The following is an 18,609-nucleotide window of genomic DNA, read 5'->3' on the forward strand; positions in this document are numbered from 1 at the left end:
GAGGAGCACCTTCCTGAGAAGAGGAGGCCAGTATAGATTTAGAACAGAGGTTTGCAGAAGGACACAGTCCAGAGGCTGCAGAGTGGAGAAGCTGGGAAATATTGGGGGAGCAGCAGGAATGAACGAATCTTTATTTGCGTCAGCCATTGGCCACAGCAATAAAACAACAATACGATATACAAAGATTCGAAATAAAAAAGTCAATTATGCTGTTGTTTAGTCGTTTAGTCATGTCCGACTCTTCGTGACCCCCTGGACCAGAGCACGCCAGGCCCTCCTGTCTTCCACTGCCTCCCGCAGTTTGGTCAAACTCGTGCTGGTCGCTTCGAGAACACTGTCCCACCATCTCGTCCTCTGTCATCCCCTTCTCCTTGTGCCCTCCATCTTTCCCAACATCAGGGTCTTTTCCAGGGAGTCTTCTCTTCTCATGAGGTGGCCAAAGTATTGGAGCCTCAGCTTCAGGATCTGTCCTTCCAGTGAGCACTCAGGGCTGATTTCCTTAAGAATGGAGAGGTTGGATCTTCTTGCAGTCCATGGGACTCTCAAGAGTCTCCTCCAGCACCAGAGTTCAAAAGCATCCATTCTTCGGCGATCAGCCTTCTTGATGGTCCAGCTCTCATATAGAATGCATTTTGGGGCTTTGAATCAATGGTCAAATAGTGGATCTGATTCTGATCGCCGCAGCTAAAAACCTTGCCACCTTTGCTGTCACCTGCTCGTCTTCCTCTGCCAAGAGAAAGGACCCTGGGGCAGTGGCTGGGCGACCCGGAATGGACGATAAAAGAGGGATGATAACCTCATTCCTCAAGTCTTTATCAAGAGGGCAAGCCAGAAGGGCATGTGCCACCGATTCGGGACTGCCGTCTCCACAGGGACATAAGTGTTTTTTTGTGTGGACTCAGCAAATTCCATTCAGAAAATGGAGAAACACGCCTCGGAAGCCGTTAGACTTCTGAGGCGCGTTCAAAAACAGAATCATTCGCTTCCGAGTTTCTGGTGTCCAGGTTCCAAATCGTCCGGCTTCCAAGGCGCTCAAAAAAATGAGGTTCCGCTGTACAATTACTACTCCTAATCATTCAGATGCCAAATTATATAATTTAGGTGGGTCCCACCCCCCCTGCATGCAAGAATGGATGGTTTGGTTTTTTTTACTGCGTTCCAAAATCTTATCCATCTCAATTAAAACCCATTCAAAAATTATTATTCTTGTTATTAGCTTGCAAAGGTATCCACAACAGTATCGTTCAGCATTTGGCTGGTGGCGAAGCCCCAACATTCCCCTATTGTTAGCTTGCAAATCTATCCCCAAAATAAAAAGTCAAAGGGACCCCTGACCGTTAGGTCCAGTCGTGGCCGACTCTGGGGTTGCAGCGCTCATCTCGCTTTATTGGCCGAGGGAGCCAGCGTACAGCTTCCGGGTCATGTGGCCAGCAGGACTAAGCCGCTTCTGGCGAACCAGAGCAGCGCACGGAAACGCTGTTTACCTTCCCACCGGAGCGGTACCTATTTATCTACTTGCACTGGTGTGCTTTCAAACTGCTAGGTTGGCAGGAGCAGGGACCGAGCAACGGGAGCTCACCCCGTCATTGCGGGGATTCGACCTTCTGATCGGCAAGCCCTAGGCTCTGTGGTTTAACCCACAGCGCCACCCTCGTCCCACCCCTAAAGTATGTTTCTGCATTTGGCTGGTGGGGAACATCGAGGCTTCCCCACCAATGCTCTCCCAGCCGGCCGTCGTTTCCCCTCCAACGAGAGACGTGTTCAGATCCTCTGCAAGAAGAGCTTTATTCCAATCCCCGGACTGGATGTTCTGGTTGTAAAATCCTTCTCAATGAACGTCTGGGAGAGAGCTAAACCCTTTAGTGGCACCGCGTAAAACGACTGCCCCAGATAAATCGCTGCCGGGAGGGCAGGGGCTAAGCCGAGAGGGGATTAACCCTCTCTCTGCCCTGTCTTCCACCCCGTTGCCAGAAGGACGTCGGAGATGGCAGGAATGCTAGCCTTCTTAAGCTCAGGGGCACGTGGGTGCCAGCCCTCTGGTCAGTTGGTCCCCTCTGCGTGGTGTCACACACAGTGTCAGATTTATGTATGGGGGGGGGGGAGTGATTTAGGAGCCCGGCCTGTGATGTCAAAGCTATTCCACGTATTCATAAGTTTAATTTTTTTAATGGTCTTCTGTGTGAGCCATCGCTTATGCGCCGTATTTTTCGCTCTATAAGACGCACCAGACCACAAGACGCACCTAGCTTTTGGAGGAGGAAAACAAGAAAAAAAATATTCTGAATCCCAGAAGCCAGAACAGCAAGAGGGATCGCTGCGCAGCGAAAGCAGCAATCCCTCTTGCTGTTCTGGCTTCTGGGATAGCTGCGCAGCCTGCATTCGCTCCATAAGACGCACACACATTTCCCCTTACTTTTTAGGAGGGGAAAAAGTGAGTCTTATAGAGCAAAAAATACGGTATTTTCCATTTTTATATTGACATATTATTCGGTGAACTGAGACCTGCAGGTTTAGGGCGGTATACAATTTTAATAAATCCTCATCCTCATCATTGAACTTGGGCATTTTAAAAATTATTGGTCAGGCTTGCCCAAGACTCAGACAGAGCTGCGACAGGTAGGCTCTTTAATTCTCAAGGTCGTGGGTTTGAGCAAACGATCCCTGCATTGCAAGGGGTTGCAGAACAGATTATCTTGAATGGTTCCTTCCAAACTTAACAGTTCTCTCCCATCTCCTCCGAGTGTCCTGTTTTTCCAGGGACAGTCCCGGAATTACAGAAGCCGATTTCTCTTCTGCCATCGAATGGCGGATGAGTTTCATGAATTAAATCAGAGCCGCACCTGATATTCAGTGCCGGATTTACATATAAGCTAAACAAGCTCTAGCTTAGGGCCTCGCTTTCTTGGGGGCGTCCAAAAAAATTTAAAGGAAAAAAACTGGATGCACATTTCCAAAATACAAGATAAAAAACCAATAAAATAAAACCTACATACAGCGTTTTGTGTTGTGTAGGCTCCTAGGATGTAAGTCATGGGCCCCGCCTGCTCCCTAAAATATCCCTGGTTTGCTCCTTTCTATATATAGGGTGCCTACATTCTGAACGTGAAAATGGCTTTTACAAGTATTGAAGATATAGGGGAGAAGAGAGAAATGTGAGCATAGGGGGTGTGATTAGAATATGCAGTTGGTAAATGAATGAAACCGTAGAAGGGGAGGAAGGGAAGTTGATGGTTGTGAATGTTATGGCTATATTCATTGAAATGCAAAAAAAAAATGTAATATAAATCAGGCATAGGCAAACGCCAGCCCTCCAGGTGTCTGGGACTACAATTCCCATCATCCCTGACCACTGGTCCTGTTTGTTAGGGATGATGGGAATTGTAGTCCCAAACAGGCCAGAGTTTGCCTAGGCCTGGTATAAATAATAATAATAAAAATAATAATAGGTGCCTTGGAAAGCACATTTAGAGGGCACAAGGTGCAGAACTTAGGGGGCCTATTGCTGCAGATAAACACGTCAACAGTGTGACGCGGCAGCTAAAAAAGCCAATGCAATTCTGGGCTGCATCAAGAGGAGTCTAGCATCTAGATCAAGGGAAGTAATAGTGCCCCTGTATTCTGCTCTGGTCAGACCTCACCTGGAGTACTGTGTCCAGTTCTGGGCACCCCAGTTCAAGAAGGACACTGACAAACTGGAACGTGTCCAGAGGAGGGCAACCCAAATGGTCAAAGGCCTGGAAACGATGCCTTATGAGGAACGGCTAAGGGAGCTGGGCATGTTTAGCCTGGAGAAGAGGAGGTTAAGGGGTGATATGATAGCCATGTTCAAATATATAAAAGGATGTCACATAGAGGAGGGAGAAAGGTTGTTTTCTGCTGCTCCAGAGAAGCGGACACGGAGCAATGGATCCAAACTACAAGAAAGGAGATTCCACCTAAACATTAGGAAGAACTTCCTGACAGTAAGAGCTGTTTGACAGTGGAATTTGCTGCCAAGGAGATTGGTGGAGTCTCCTTCTTTGGAGGTCTTTAAGCAGAGGCTTGACATATGTCAGGAGTGCTCTGATGGTGTTTCCTGCTTGGCAGGGGGTTGGACTCGATGGCCTTTGTGGTCTATTCCAGTGTTTCCCAACCTTGTGCCTCCAGCTGTTTTTGGACTACAATTCCCATCATCCCTTGCCACTGGTCTTGCTAGTCAGGGATGATGGGAGTTGTAGTTCAAAAACAGCTGGAGGCACAAGGTTGGGAAACACTGGCTCTATTCCAACTCTATGATTCTATGATTCTAACTCTTCCTCAAATTCCTCCCCAGGGATTTCTCCGAAAAAGCCAGACATGGACAAGTCTCCCTTCAACAGTCCGTCTCCGCAAGATACTTCGCCCCGGCTGAGCAGTTTTACACAACACCACCGTCCCGTCATCGCCGTACACAGCGGTAGGTCGGGTGTCGCCAAGGAAGGGGGCAAAATAAGGCAGGAGAATTCTCCCTAAATCTGGAACGTGCCACTTTGGGTTCATGTGTCTGTGTTGCAGGCAAGCCGTCTCATTTTGAAACCCCTTGCAAGTAGAAAAGTAACAGAGTCCTTGCACTGCTAGCTTTCTGCTTGCAGAGACTCTCAACATGTACTGTATTTTTCGCTCTATAAGACGCACCAGACCATAAGACGCACCGAGTTTTTGGAGGCTACCTTGGAAGGTGACCCGGAAACTACAACTAATGCTGACCTTTACAGCCATAAACGGCCTTGGTCCAGTATATCTGAAGGAACGTTTCCATCCCCATTGTTCTGCCCGGACACTGAGGTCCAGCGCCGAGGGCCTTCTGGCGGTTCCCTCCCTGCGAGAAGCGAGGTTACAGGGAACCAGGCAGAGGGCCTTCTCGGTGGTGGCGCCCGCCCTGTGGAACGCCCTCCCACCAGATGTCAAAGAGAACAACAACTACCAGACTTTTAGAAGACATCTGAAGGCAGCCCTGTTTAGGGAAGCTTTTAATGTTTGATGTATTACAGTATTTTAATATTTTTTTGGAAGCCGCCCAGAGTGGCTGGGGAAGCCCAGCCAGATGGGCAGGGTATAAATAATAAATTATTATTATTATTATTTATTATCTGTCGTCCCCTGCAGGTATCGCCCGAAGCCCTCACCCTTCCTCCGCGCTACATTTCCCCACCACCTCAATCCTGCCCCAGACGGCCTCCACTTACTTTCAACACACAGCCATACGGTACCCACCGCACCTGAACCCGCAGGACCCTCTGAAAGACCTCGTCTCGCTGGCCTGCGACCCGTCCAATCAGCAGCCGGGACCGGTAAGGAACCGCCGATCTCGTCCCCATGTGGTTTTTGGGTTCGGAGGAAGTCCAGGGACTTGCCAACTTGGCAGTCTCACTCAACTCACTCTTCTCAAGGCCACCGTAGATACCACGCCGCTGCCCCTCTCCCCTGCGCGGTTTCCCCTCACCCTCTTGAGGACTAGCGGATTGTTCGGGCTGCGGCGGTTTCTGACCGGCCGTGTGTAGAAATGCGCGTTACGCCAGGCTGAAACTTCCCAAACCTTTTGGAGGTCGCAAGGTGGTTAGATTGGTCTCAACTAGGGGCAGGGCCTTTTCAGCACTGGCCCCGACTTAGTGGAACGCTCTGTCGCAAGAGACCAGGGCCCTGCGGGACTTGACATCTTTCCGCAGGGCCTGCAAGACAGAGCTGTTCCGCCTGGCCTTTGGTTTGGACTCAGTCTGACCCTTCTGTTTCCCTCCCCTTATGGTTTTGATCTATGGGCTACTATTAAAATGAGGCTGCATTTTAACCTGTATTTTAAATTGGGTTTTTTTTTACCGTATTTTTCGCTCTATAAGACGCACCAGACCACAAGACACACCTAGTTTTTGGAGGAGGAAAACAAGAAAAAAAATATTCTGAAGCCAGAACAGCAAGAGAGATCGCTGCGCAGTGAAAGCAGCAATCCCTCTTGCTGTTCTGGCTTCTGGGATAGCTGCGCAGCCTGCATTCGCTCCATAAGACGCACACACATTTCCCCTTACTTTTTAGGAGGGAAAAAGTGTGTCTTACAGAGCAAAAAATACGGTATTTTCCATTTTTATATTGTCATATTATTCGGTGAACTGAGACCTGCAGGTTTGGGGCGGTATGCAATTTTAATAAATCACCATCCTCATCATTGATCTTGGGAGTTTTAAAAATTATTTGTTAGGCTTGCCCAAGACTCAGACAGAGCTGCGACAGGTAGGCTCTTATAGAGCGAAAAATACGGCAATTATTATTATGTTTTTACTGTCATTTTACTGGTGTTAGCCGCCCTGAGCCCAGCTCTGGCCGGGGAGGGCGGGGTATAAATAAAATTTATTATTTTTATTATTAAAAGGGAGCTGTCTGTGCGTCAGGACAGGAAGTGTTGATGGCGAAAGAGGAGGCTCCCTTGCTTGTGTTGGGGCACACAGATATCTTATGGGGGGCGACAGCAGCACTCCCGTGACTTCCCTTCATCTTGCAGGGGGCAGCTTTGGAGTTTCCCATAATGCCCCGGGACACTTGCTGCGTTTGGGGCGTATGACACCTTGTTCCGGGGTGTAATGCAGTGATTCAGTGTGTCGTGGCACCCTGGGGTGCCTTGAATGATGTTCAGGGGTGCCGCTGGCAACAAGGAAGGGTGTTCAAAAAATGGTGAGGGGCTGCCAGCTCTGCAGGCAAGGGGGGGGGGACATAACTGGGCTCCTGAGCCCCACAGGGGTGCCGCAGAAATAATGCTGTGGGTCAAGGGAGCTTAGAATCTGCAACAGCCAAAGCACAACACAAAAGGAAAGGGGAACTAGGAGGGCAGAGGAAATGTCAAGCTCGGGAACCGGTTTGTTATAAGGACCAGCAGGTCTGAGAAAGGGGGGCATTGCTTAGACAGAAGATGGGATAGATCAGGGGTTGGCAAGGCTTAGTCCATCAGCTTAAAGCTAAAGGTAAAGGGACCCCTGACCATTAGGTCCAGTCGTGGCCGACTCTGGGGTTGCGGCGCTCATCTCTCTTTACTGGCCAAGGGAGCCGGTGTACAGCTTCCAGGTCATGTGGCCAGCAGGACTAAGCCGCTTCTGGCGAACCAGAGCAGCGCATGGAAACACCGTTTACCTTCCCGCTGCAGCGGTACCTATTTATCTACTTGCACTTTGTGCTTTCGAACTGCTAGGTTGGCAGGAGCAGGGACCGAGCAATGGGAGCTCACCCCGTCGTCACGGGGATTCGAACTGCCGACCTTCTGATCGGCAAGTCCTAGGCTCTGTGGTTTAACCCACAGCGCCACCCGCGTCCCTTCAGTCCATCAGCTTAGTTTGCCATTATTCTCTGGTAGGGACTTTATCTTCTTTCCGTCTCTGGGCTAGTAACATCCGTGCAGCAGTCGTTGCATAGTGAAATTACCGTCTTCCAAAGCAACTCCTCTGTTCCGAACTTAAAAACGGAGAGCGTAATGTTGGTGGCCAACAAAAGAGGTCTCAGGGCAAAATCTTAAAAAATGTAGTATAAACACTGACAACTGGGAAACACTGGCCTGCGAGTGCTCCAGTTGGAGAACAGCCTTGACCAAAGGTGTCGTGGGCTTTGAAGACACTTGAACTCAGGACGCGAGGGAGAAACGTGCTAAGAGGAAGGTGTGCTTGGCAAACCCTCACCGGGATCAACTCCCGCCCGGAAACCTATGTCCCCACTGTGGAAGGACGTGGGGATCCAGAACTGGCCTCCACAGTCACTTACGGACTTACGGTTAAGACAGTGTTTATGGAAGACAACTGGCTATGAGGGATCGCCGAAAGGAGCAGTAGAAATATTGGGTTTGATCGCAGCGAGACGGGGCAGCGGCACGGCGTGTTACGAGAGGGGGAAAGCCAGAGGGAGATTTCGGACTGCTTTGAAGCTGGAAATCTCCAGCAGTCTCTAAATCAAACTCTCCCTGCCTTCTGCAACCATCACACACACACACACACACACACACACACACACACACACACACACACAGATGGGTCCAGCCGTCGATAAGCATAACATATAAAGGCATCTTTGATGTGCAACTTGCTCTCCACCCTGGTGGGCTCCCAGCTCCATCACCAGCAGGTGGTCCCATCAAAGAGGTACCTACCTACAGCTCAGGCTGCCTGCAGGGCAGCTGGGGGGGGGGGAATAGAGGAGGCCTGACCCCCCCCCACCTCCCAGAAACACACACTGCATTTACGAGCCAACGTTACCTGTGAAAAAACTTTTGTTGTTTAGTCGTTTAGTCGTGTCCGCCTCTTCGTGACCCCCTGGACCAGAGCACGTCAGGCCCTCCTGTCTTCCACTGCCTCCCACAGTTTGGTCAAACTCATGCTGGGAGCTTCGAGAAGACTGTCCCACCATCTCGTCCTCTGTCGTCCCCTTCTCCTTGCGCCCTCCATCTTTCCCAACATCAGAGTCTTCTCTTCTCAGGAGGTGGCCAAAGTCTTGGAGCCTCAGCTTCAGGATCTGTCCTTCCAGTGAGCACTCAGGGCTGATTTCCTTCCGAATGGAGAGGTTTGATCTTCTTGCAGTCCATGGGACTCTCAAGAGTCTCCTCCAGCACCAGAATTCAAAAGCATCAACTCTTCGGCCATCAGCCTTCTTGATGGTCCAGCTCTCACTTCCATATTTGCTCCTGTTTTATTTCCTTGGGTGTGGTCTCCCTGCGTAGGGTTGAAGTACGTCTGGGTTTTCCTGGACGTATCCAGAATACGGCACCTCCGGGGGAAACCAGTCTATGTTTTTGTCTCCTCCCCCCCAAAAAAATACAGTCGTGCCAAACGGAATCCGTTCCGGAAGTCCGAAAACGTTCAGCGACCGAGGCACAGCTTCCGATTGGCCGCAGGAGCTTTCTGCGCACAATCGGAAGCCGCGCCGGACATCCGGCTTCCGGAAAACGTTCATGAACCAGAACACTTTTCCTTGTTTGCGGCGTTTGGGAACCAAGGTGTTTGAGAACCAAGGCATTTGGGAACCAAGGTACCGCTGTATACAGAGAACAAATGTAAAAAGTTAAATTACATTTAAAATTACATCTTATTCTAATCGCTCCAGCTAAAAACCTTGCAAATTTTGCTATCTATCGCCTGTTCATCTTGATCTGCGGAGGGAATGGAGACTGTAACAGTGGTTGGGCGACCCGGAATGGACAATAAAAGAGGGGTGATAATTTTGCTCCCCAAATCTTTCTAAAGATTGCAGGCCGGAAGGACATGAGCTGCCGATTCGCAACTGCCATCTCGACGGGGACATTAGCTTTTTCCCCATTGGGTTTTTTTTGGAATCGTCCCTCGAGTATATTCAGTATATTCAGTCTTGCGACAGTCAAAACACGTCTATATTTTGGAATTATTAAGTTATGCAAACAGGGCGGCCAAGAGTCAAAACGTCTAGGTGGGGAGTAAGTCTTACTGTGGGCAGAATTTCCTTATTGTGGCCGAGTTGTTCTGTCGCTCAATATCGTTTAATTAAATGGCTTGCTTTACTAAAACCCAGCGTGAGTAGCCGTCGTGGGGATAAACCACAGGAGTGAAGTTTTGGGTAAACTATTTTAGTCCCGGCGCTCTCTTGCGACTCTAGGGGCAGTTGACCGGACGGATCTGTATGTGTGTTTGTGAGAAAGTCCATGTAAGAAACTAGTCTACTGCATAAAGGCAGAATTTGCATTTGTCGCCCCGCCCATTTTGCCTCTGGCCCCGCCCACTAGCAGCATGTGGTTTTCCCCTGCCCTTCTCATAAATATAGGGGGGTCCACGGATGGCTCCCCCCTCAATCTTTATTCCAGCTTTTGCAACTGCACCCTGCTGATCCTAAAATAAAATAAAATAAAATGATAAAATAAAGGAATGCGTTTTCAAATGCCGCAAAGCAAAGCTCAACAGTCCAGCAATAGTCCTATGCCTAAATTACACCACCACATAATAATAATAATAATAATAATAATAATAATAATAATAATAATAATAATAATTTTATTATTTATACCTCGCCCATCTGGCTGGGCTTCCCCAGCCACTCTGGGTGGCTCCCAACAAAAATATAAAAGCATGAGAAAACATTAAAAAATTCCCTAAACTAGGCTGTCATCTGAAAGTCAGATAGTTGTTTATTTCCTTGACATCTGAAGGGAGGGCACCACCACTGAGAAGGCCCTCTGTCTGGTTCCCTGTAACCTCGCTTCTCGCAGGGAGGGAACCGCCATAAGGCCCTTGGGAAATGGACCCCGGTGTCCGGGGTGAACGATGGGGGTGGAGACGCTCCTTCAGGTATACTGTGCCGTTTAGGGCTTTCAAGGTCAGCACCAACACTTTGAGTTGTGCTCGGAAACGTCATGGGAGCCAATGCAGATCTCTCAGAACCGGTGTTATGTGGTCCTGGCAGCCGCTCCCAGTCCCCAGTCTGGCTGCCGCATTCTGGATTAGTTGTAGTTTCCGGGTCACCTTCAAAGGCAGCCCCGCGTAGAGCGCATGGCAGTAGTCCAAGCGGGAGATAACCAGAGCATGCTCCACTCTGGCCAGACAGTCTGTGGGCAGGTAGGGTCTCATCCTGCGTCCCAGATGGAGCTGCCCCGGACACAGAATTGACCTGCGCCTCCATGGACAGCTGTGAGTCCAAAATGACTCCCAGGCTGTGCACCTGGTCCTTCGGGGGTCAGTCACCCCATTCAGGACCAGGGAGTCCCCCACACCTGCCCGCCTCCTGTCCCCCCAAAACAGTCCTTCTGTCTTGTCAGGATTCAACCTCAATCCGTTAGCCGCCATCCATCCTCCAACCGCCTCCAGACCCTCACACAGGACCTTCACCGCCTTCACTGGTTCTGATTTGAAAGAGATGTAGTCTACCTCGAAATACCAGCTGCTGGGGGGGGGGGGTCACAAATGGGGACGCCAAGTTGAGCTGGCTGAGTTTCCCGTGTTCCCCAATCTTGCCCGGCCGCCGTCCCCGTTTTTTCTAAGTGGGGGGGTTCTCCACTGGGCGGCTCTTTTGAGGGCTCTGTTAACCAGCTTTGTGTCTCTTCTTTTGTTTTCCATCTTGTGTCCCCCCCTAGTTAAATGGAGGTGGCCAAGTGAAGGTTCCCGGGCATTACCTTCCCGCCCAGATGTTGGCGCCGCCGCCCCCCCCGGGTCTGCCCCGCCTGGCAATCTCACCCGACACCAAACCCATCGCGACAACTTCCGAGGGAGGGACCACTTCGCCGACGTCTCCCAGTAAGCAAGCCTAAAAAACGCCCCCCCAACCCGATCCTGAATCCCGCCCGCCCACCCCCTCCCAAATGGCCCAGCAGCCATGCCCACCCATGCCCAATTCCGCCCACCCACCCCAAACCCCCAAATCCAGACACGCTCACAGACCGCAGTCTTGCGTTTCCATTTTCCGGAGAGGGGTGGGATTCGGAACGTGGCAGCGTTTTTCATAGGAGGGGGTTGTTTTTTTTCAGGGGCGGCGGCGGCAGCAGTAGCGGGGGAGACCTGGGTTCGAAACAGCGGCAGCCCTGACCTGACAATGGGAAGGGCTTGGGCAAAGGCCCGGTTTAAAATAAGGTTACCAGATTTTTTCTCAGCGAATCCGGGGACACATTTTAACTTCAACAGGAATGATAGGGTTTCGTCCGGGGGTGTGATTTGTAAATCTGGGGACTGTCCCCGGGAAACGGGGACGTCTTGTAACCTTAGCAGCAGCCTTTGGCTATGTGCAATAAAACTGACTGACTGACTATAACCTTAGCTTAAAACGCACCTGTTGAAATCAAAACAGTGTCCCTTCTGGTGGCTTGCAACTGAATAGTTTGCGGCTAAATAGAAGCTTTGCGGCTCATCGATCCGAAATAGCCTCTTGCAGACGCAGATCTAGCCAAAGGAGCATCTGTGTAATGAAGGACTTCCATTGATTAATAATAATAATAATCCCCCACCCATCTGGCTGGGTTTCCCCAGCCACACTGGGCAGCTCCCAACAGAATATTAAAAATAAAGGTAAAGGTACCCCTGCCCGTACGGGCCAGTCGTGTCCGACTCTAGGGTTGTGCACCCATCTCACTTAAGAGGCCGGGGGCCAGCGCTGTCCAGAGACACTTCCGGGTCACGTGGCCAGCATGACGAAGCTGCTCTGGCGAGCCAGAGCCGCACACGGAAACGTCATTTACCTTCCCGCTATAAAGCGGTACCTATTTATCTACTTGCACTTAGGGGTGCTTTCGAACTGCTAGGTGGGCAGGAGCTGGGACCGAAAGACGGGAGCTCACCCCGCCGCGGGGATTCGAACCGCCGACCATGCGATCGGCAAGCCCTAGGCACTGAGGTTTTATCCACAGCGCCACCCGCGTCCCCCTAATATTAAAAATACCAAACATTAAAAATTTCCCTAAACAGGGCTGCTTTGAAGTGTCTTCTAAAAATCAGAAAGCTGTTTATTTCCTTGACATCTGATGGGAGGGTGCCACCACCGAGAAGGCCCTCTGCCTGGTTCCCTATAACCGCGCTTCTTGCAGGGAGGGAACCGCCGGAAGGCCCTCGGAGCTGGACCTGCTCGCAAGGGTCTCACATATAAATGATAAACTTTCCCCGTTCTTTTTCAAAGTCCTTGTCTTCTTGATTCCTGAGCTTCCCAGTGAATTTTGCCATTTTGGCATCGTCCATCAACTTGGTTTGCCATTCTTATCTGGCCGGGGTTATCGCTTATTTCCATCTCTGGGCTAATAGCATCTTTGCGACTGGGAATTCTTCTTAAATACCTGGCAGAGAACCTGTGACCTTTCAGATATTGCCAGACTCTTGCCATACCGTCCCTATGCTGTCTGGAACCGATGAGAATTGGTGCACAATGACCCTGTTTAATGAATGTTCCTTATAGCTTAAAAACAGAACACAGGTTTGCGTCCTTTAACCCAAAAGCCCACACTGGAATCTAAAACAAAACTCACTCAGTTCCTCTGCCGTGAGCTAGGAATCCCAACACCTTTTTACACAACCAGGCACTGAGATAAAGTCCCTTTTCATTTCCTTAAACAGCTGGAACCGATGGGAAACCACATAATAATTATATGAATGATAATTTGAACCCTGTCCAACTGACCGGGTCGCCGCAGCCACGCCAGACGGCTTCCGACCCATATAAAACCAGAATAAAACTCAAGTGTTGGAAACTTCCCCATACAGGGCTGTCTTAAAAAAGTCATATAGTTGTTTATTTCCTTGACATCTGACGGGAGGGCGTTCCACAGGGCGGGCGCCACCACCGAGAAGGCCCTCTGCCTGGTTCCCTGTAACCTCGCTTCTCGCAGGGAGGGAACCGACAGAAGGCCCTTGGGAGATGGACCCAGGTGTCCGGGGTGGATGATGGGGGTGGAGACGCTCTTTCGGGGATACTGGGCCGTTTAGGGCATTCAAGGTCAGCGCCAACACTTTGAATTGTGCTCAGAAACGTACTGGGAGCCAATATAGGCAATGTTGTGTTTTGAGGCTGAGACACTGACGTAGATCTGTTCGCTTTGGACTGTGGGGATTCTAAGTTGCCATTTGGGGGGGGGGGGCAGGCAGTTAGAAGCTTGTAGTTTTCAAGACGACTTTTTGGTTCCTGGAATTCATTCCGGTTCTACGGATGAAATAACAGCGGGTAGAATTCTGCAGGGTGCGTCGCTGGCGTGGGAAATCAGGCAAGGTCCAAGGATCTTATCCTGGCACCCAGGAATCTTCACTTGGTTGCAAAAGGAGCCTGGCGAATTTCGAACTCTGCCTGGGGCCAGTTCCGATCTTTCAGCCTCTCCCGCCTTGCAGGGTCATTGTAGGATGGTAATGAGGAGCGCAAACACCACCTTGAGCTCTTTGAAAGATAGGGGGGCTACAGATGCAATAAAAAGGGGGGAAATAAAATAAAATCGTAGATTGGTGCGCTTGAGAGCCCGGGGGGAGAGGGGGCAGCAGCAAATATTTCTGCTGTGTCCTCAGGGTAACCACAAGGACAAGCAAGCAAGGAAGGAAGGAAGGAAGGAAGGAAGGAAGGAAGGAAAGAAAGAAAGAAAGAAAGAAAGAAAGAAAGAAAGAAAGAAAGAAAGAAAGAAAGAAAGAAAAGTTTGTGGAAAAGTTTGTCGTTTTCCTCCCGCTGCTTTTATCTCTACTTCCGCCCACAATTTACTTTGACTGTTAATATATATAAATATATTATAATTAGGCTTCTCTTCTTCTATAACAAGTTTGTCATTTCGCACTTTTTTTATTTCGCCGCCGGCTTTGCCGTTTCTGCACAGTCCGTCCCTTTCGGCATTCTGCAGCCTCTTAAATGTGTTTGTGGGAAGGAGATGGGTTGTTTGCCGTTTTAACTGTTTGCTTGTGGTCTTTAGCTCGTATTTTGTCCTGTGAGATGCTCTGAGATTTTGTGATGAAGGGGGGGGCATATAAATGGAAGGAAGGAAGGAAGGAAGGAAGGAAGGAAGGAAGGAAGGAAGGAGAGAGGGAGAGGAAGGAAGGAAGGAAGGAAGGAAGGAAGGAAGGAAGGAAGGAAGGAAGGAGAGAGGGAGAGGAAGGAAGGAAGGAAGGAAGGAAGGAAGGAAGGAAGGAAGGAAGGAAGGAAGGAAGGAAGGAGAGGGGGAGAGGAAGGAAGGAAGGAAGGAAGGAAGGAAGGAAGGAAGGAAGGAAGGAAGGAGAGAGGGAGAGGAAGGAAGGAAGGAAGGAAGGAAGGAAGGAAGGAAGGAAGGAGAGAGGGAGAGGAAGGAAGGAAGGAAGGAAGGAAAGGAAGGAAGGAAGGAAGGAAGGAAGGAAGGAAGGAAGGAAGGAAGGAGAGAGGGAGAGGAAGGAAGGAAGGAAGGAAGGAGAGAGGGAGAGGAAGGAAGGAAGGAAGGAAGGAAGGAAGGAAGGAAGGAAGGAAGGAAGGAAGGAGAGAGGGAGAGGAAGGAAGGAAGGAAGGAAGGGAAGGAAGGAAGGAAGGAAGGAAGGAAGGAAGGAAGGAAGGAAGGAAGATAGATTATTCCGGGTGGTTTCCTCACGAATGGGTAGGAATTGGTGGTCGGGGGTTTGTTTTGCGTTTCTTTTCTAAACCGTGCTGTGTCCCCCCTCCTTTCTTCCTCTCCCCCCCTCCCTCCTTCCCTTCCTCAGCCTACTCCGCCCCAGGCACACCCCCTGCGAACCGCTTCGTGGGACTAGGACGGGATCCTGGCAGCATCTATCAGGCACAGGTGAGTCCGCCTAACTCTTCCTCGGGGTCATGGCGATGGAGGAATTCCTCTTCTCGGACCAGGGTTGGGGGAGACCTGTGGACCTCCGAAGGTGACCGGACCCTTTGCTTTCTCCGTCCTCCTGCAGCCAGCTTGACCAGTGAGTGGTCAAGGATTGTGGGCAGGGGCGTAGGAAGGGGGGACGGTCCGCCCCAGGTGCCACCATGGAGGGGGGTGACAATTTATCAAGTAACAATTACTGCCCTACTAGGGCGGTTCATAGGGACGCAGGTGGCGCTGTGGGTTAAACCACAGAGCCTAGGGCTTGCCGATCAGAAGGTCGGCAGTTCGAATCCCCGCAACGGGGTGAGCTCCCGTTGCTCGGTCCCTGCTCCTGCCAACCTAGCAGTTCGAAAGCACACCAGCACAAGTAGATAAATAGGTACAGCTCCGGCGGGAAGGTAAACGGCGTTTCCGTGCGCTGCTCTGGTTCGCCAGAAGCGGCTTAGTCCTGCTGGCCACGTGACCTGGAAGCTGCACGCCGGCTCCCTTGGCCAGCAAAGCGAGATGAGCACCACAACCCCAGAGTCGGCCACGACTGGACCTAACAGTCAGGGGTCTCTTTACCTTTAGAGCGATTCATTAAAAATAAACTTTATTTTTTAAATGCCTGCTCCAAAGGTCTTATCTTACTACACCAGGAATTATATAGCTCAGGCATAGGCAAACTCCGGCCCTCCAGATGTTTGGGACTACAATTCCCATCATCCCTGACCACTGGTCCTGTTAGCTAGGGATGATGGGAGTTGTAGTCCCAAACATCTGGAGGGCTGGGGTTTGCCTATGTCTGATATAGCTATTTGTCAACCGCGCCATTTCAGGAAATTTTTGTAGTTTATTATTTTTGGGGCTTCTTTTTCCTTCTACCCCTTTGCCACCAAAGGAGATTCCAACGAAATTATCAGGGGAAACTTTCTGGCAGTAAGAGCTGTTCGGCTGTGGGATGGAAGTCTTCCTCAGAGGTCTTTAAGCAGAGTTCGAATGGCCCTCTGTCAGGGATACTTTAGCTGAAATTCCGGCATTGCATACGGGGTTGAGATGGATGACCCCTGGGGGTCCCTTTGCAACTCTACAGTCCTTTGATTCAGGCCAGATAGCTAGCTTGCGATTCTGAGACGTCCAAAGGGAGGAAAAGACGGCGAGATGAATGCCTTTTCGCAAACTCGTTTCGCAAACAGACACAATTTGGGTGCGTGCTTTCCCCTCAATTAATAATAATAATAATAGATTTTTATTTATACCCCGCCCTTCCCGGCTCAAACACCAGGCTCACAACAAATCTAAAACACTTAATTGTAAAAGCAGCATGAAAACGTGAATAACAATAAAATTCAAAGCTCAGGAATCAATTTAGGGGAAATCCATCTAATAAGCATTAGATGATCCCCAGGGCTAGCTGGCTGAATTGGTCCTACTTGGGCCAGCGAGGAGACCAGGGGAGAATTAGCTGTGGGGTCTCAAAGCAGGAAATTTTCATAAAAGGGAAATAAAAGATTTGACACGTCTTTGGTCGGGTGTCCGAAGAAGCGATCCGTGTGACCTTTTCCTCCCTCTGCAAAATCTTCTGCCTTCGTCAGGCAGGGAGACGGGGGGTCAGATCCACGCGGCCGGCCCGCAAATCTCTCTTTTCACGCACGATTCTCCGTGCCGCAGTTGGAATATCCCAGAGGGCATATATGGGTCTGGGTGTGTTTTGTGGGGGTGGGAGGTTTCTTGCAGGGGGGGGGGGAATTGACTGCAGAGGAGAGGCAGTGCGGAGAGTGCGGGTGGCTGGCTAGGAGAGGAGGAGCGCGTAGGGGAAATCGCTCTCGCCAGCCGAGATCTGCTGAATCTGCAAAAAAAAAAGGAGGGGAGGGGAAAAAAGCTTGTTAGACGCAGTAGGAATTATGGCGCAGCCTCTCTCTCCACGCACAAACACCTCCAGCCAAGATGGCTTGCAGGTCGTGGAATCGTAGAGCGATAAGGGAACCCCAGGGGTCATCCATTCCAACCCCTTGCAATGTAGGAACCTCAGCTAAAGCCAGTGCCGGATGAGGCCCTAATTTCCTGAAAAGTAATGGGGCCCTTTCTATGTCCAGCTGTCCTTTGCCAAGAACAAATGGCCGCTGTTTTTTGTGTTGAATATATGCTATATGGTAAATTATGGACCTAACAGGTATGTCAAGCCATTTGCACATGCAGAATGTAGGCACCCTATATATAGAAAGGAGCAAAGCAGGGATATTTTAGGGAGCATGCGGGGCCCATGACTTACACCATAGGAGCCTCCACAACACAAAACATTGTTGCTGCATGTAGGTTTTATTCTATTTGTTTTTTTATCTTATATTTTGGAAATGTACATCCAGTTTTTCCCCTTTAAACTTTTTTGGGGGCCCCTAGAGAGTGGGACCCTAAGCTGTAGCTTGTTTAGCTTATACGTAAATCTGGCACTGGTTCACAGCTTTTATTTTACAGTGGTGGCGCTGTGGGTTAAACCACGGAGCCTAGGGCTTGCCGATCAGAAGGTCGGCGGTTCGAATCCCCGCAATGACGGAGTGAGCTCCCGTTGCTCAGTCCCTGCTCCTGCCAACCTAGCAGTTCGAAAGCACGTCAAAGAGCAAGTAGATAAATAGGTACCACTCCAGCGGGAAGTTAAACGGCGTTTCCGTGCGCAGCTCTGGTTCGCCAGAAGAGGCTTAGTCCGGTTGGCCACATGACCCGGAAGCTGTACACCGGCTCCCTTGGCCAGTAAAGCGAGATGAGCGCCGCAACCCCAGAGTCGGCCACGACTGGACCTAATGGTCAGGGGTCCCTTTAACTTTACCTTACCTTGGTTTACAACCATAATCCATTCTGGAGGTCCGTTTGCAAACCAAAACAGGTTGTAACCCAAGGCGCGCTTTCGCCAATGGGGCCTCCAGAAAAAAATTGTCCATAATCCCAAAAGAAATGGGTTATTTAAGCTGAAATTCTCAGGAAAACGAATGCTGCAACCTGTAGAAACGTAATTTGGCGATGGTGCAACCCCCATCACTACCACTGGGGAATATATTGAGGACTAGCGACTTGATTTAAAAAATAAAATTTTAAAAATGCTGAGTTTCCGGGGGAAGCAGACACTGGGCTCAGCGCTAAATTTCTACACCTGCTTTTTTTCCATCGCAAACACACGCAGAGTGATTGTTCCATGCCTGGTTCCTGAGTTTTTTCAGGGAAGTGAAATTGTGGAGGGTTTTGGAGGGGATTCACCAACAGAAATAGTGATGGTCTAAGACTCTTCCAGGGTCTTTTGTCCCAGCCGCTTATTCCTGCATTGCAGGGGGCTGAACCAGAATGATCCCCAATATCTCTTTGAAAACTATAATTCTATGTCTGGAATAGCTCTAGCTAGA

At 50.1% G+C, this 18,609-nt stretch overlaps 1 protein-coding gene across 4 annotated transcripts in view; it reads left to right on the forward strand.

The window, feature by feature from the left end:
- The window catches only part of NFIC (nuclear factor I C), a 92,591-nt gene that overhangs the window by 69,356 nt on the left and 4,626 nt on the right, over nt 1-18,609 (forward strand). For 3 of the 4 annotated variants that reach the window (XM_077921998.1, XM_028713657.2, XM_077921997.1), the window contains exons 7-10: nt 4,313-4,435; nt 5,125-5,309; nt 11,078-11,237; nt 15,117-15,196. In XM_077921998.1, coding sequence (XP_077778124.1) covers nt 4,313-4,435; nt 5,125-5,309; nt 11,078-11,237; nt 15,117-15,196 — 548 coding nt within the window. The remainder of the gene's footprint in view (nt 1-4,312; nt 4,436-5,124; nt 5,310-11,077; nt 11,238-15,116; nt 15,197-18,609) is intronic. The other variant, XM_077921999.1, reaches the window with a different exon arrangement.

The sequence above is a fragment of the Podarcis muralis genome, chromosome 18, assembly GCF_964188315.1.
Source record: "Podarcis muralis chromosome 18, rPodMur119.hap1.1, whole genome shotgun sequence".
Taxonomy (NCBI): domain Eukaryota; kingdom Metazoa; phylum Chordata; class Lepidosauria; order Squamata; family Lacertidae; genus Podarcis; species Podarcis muralis.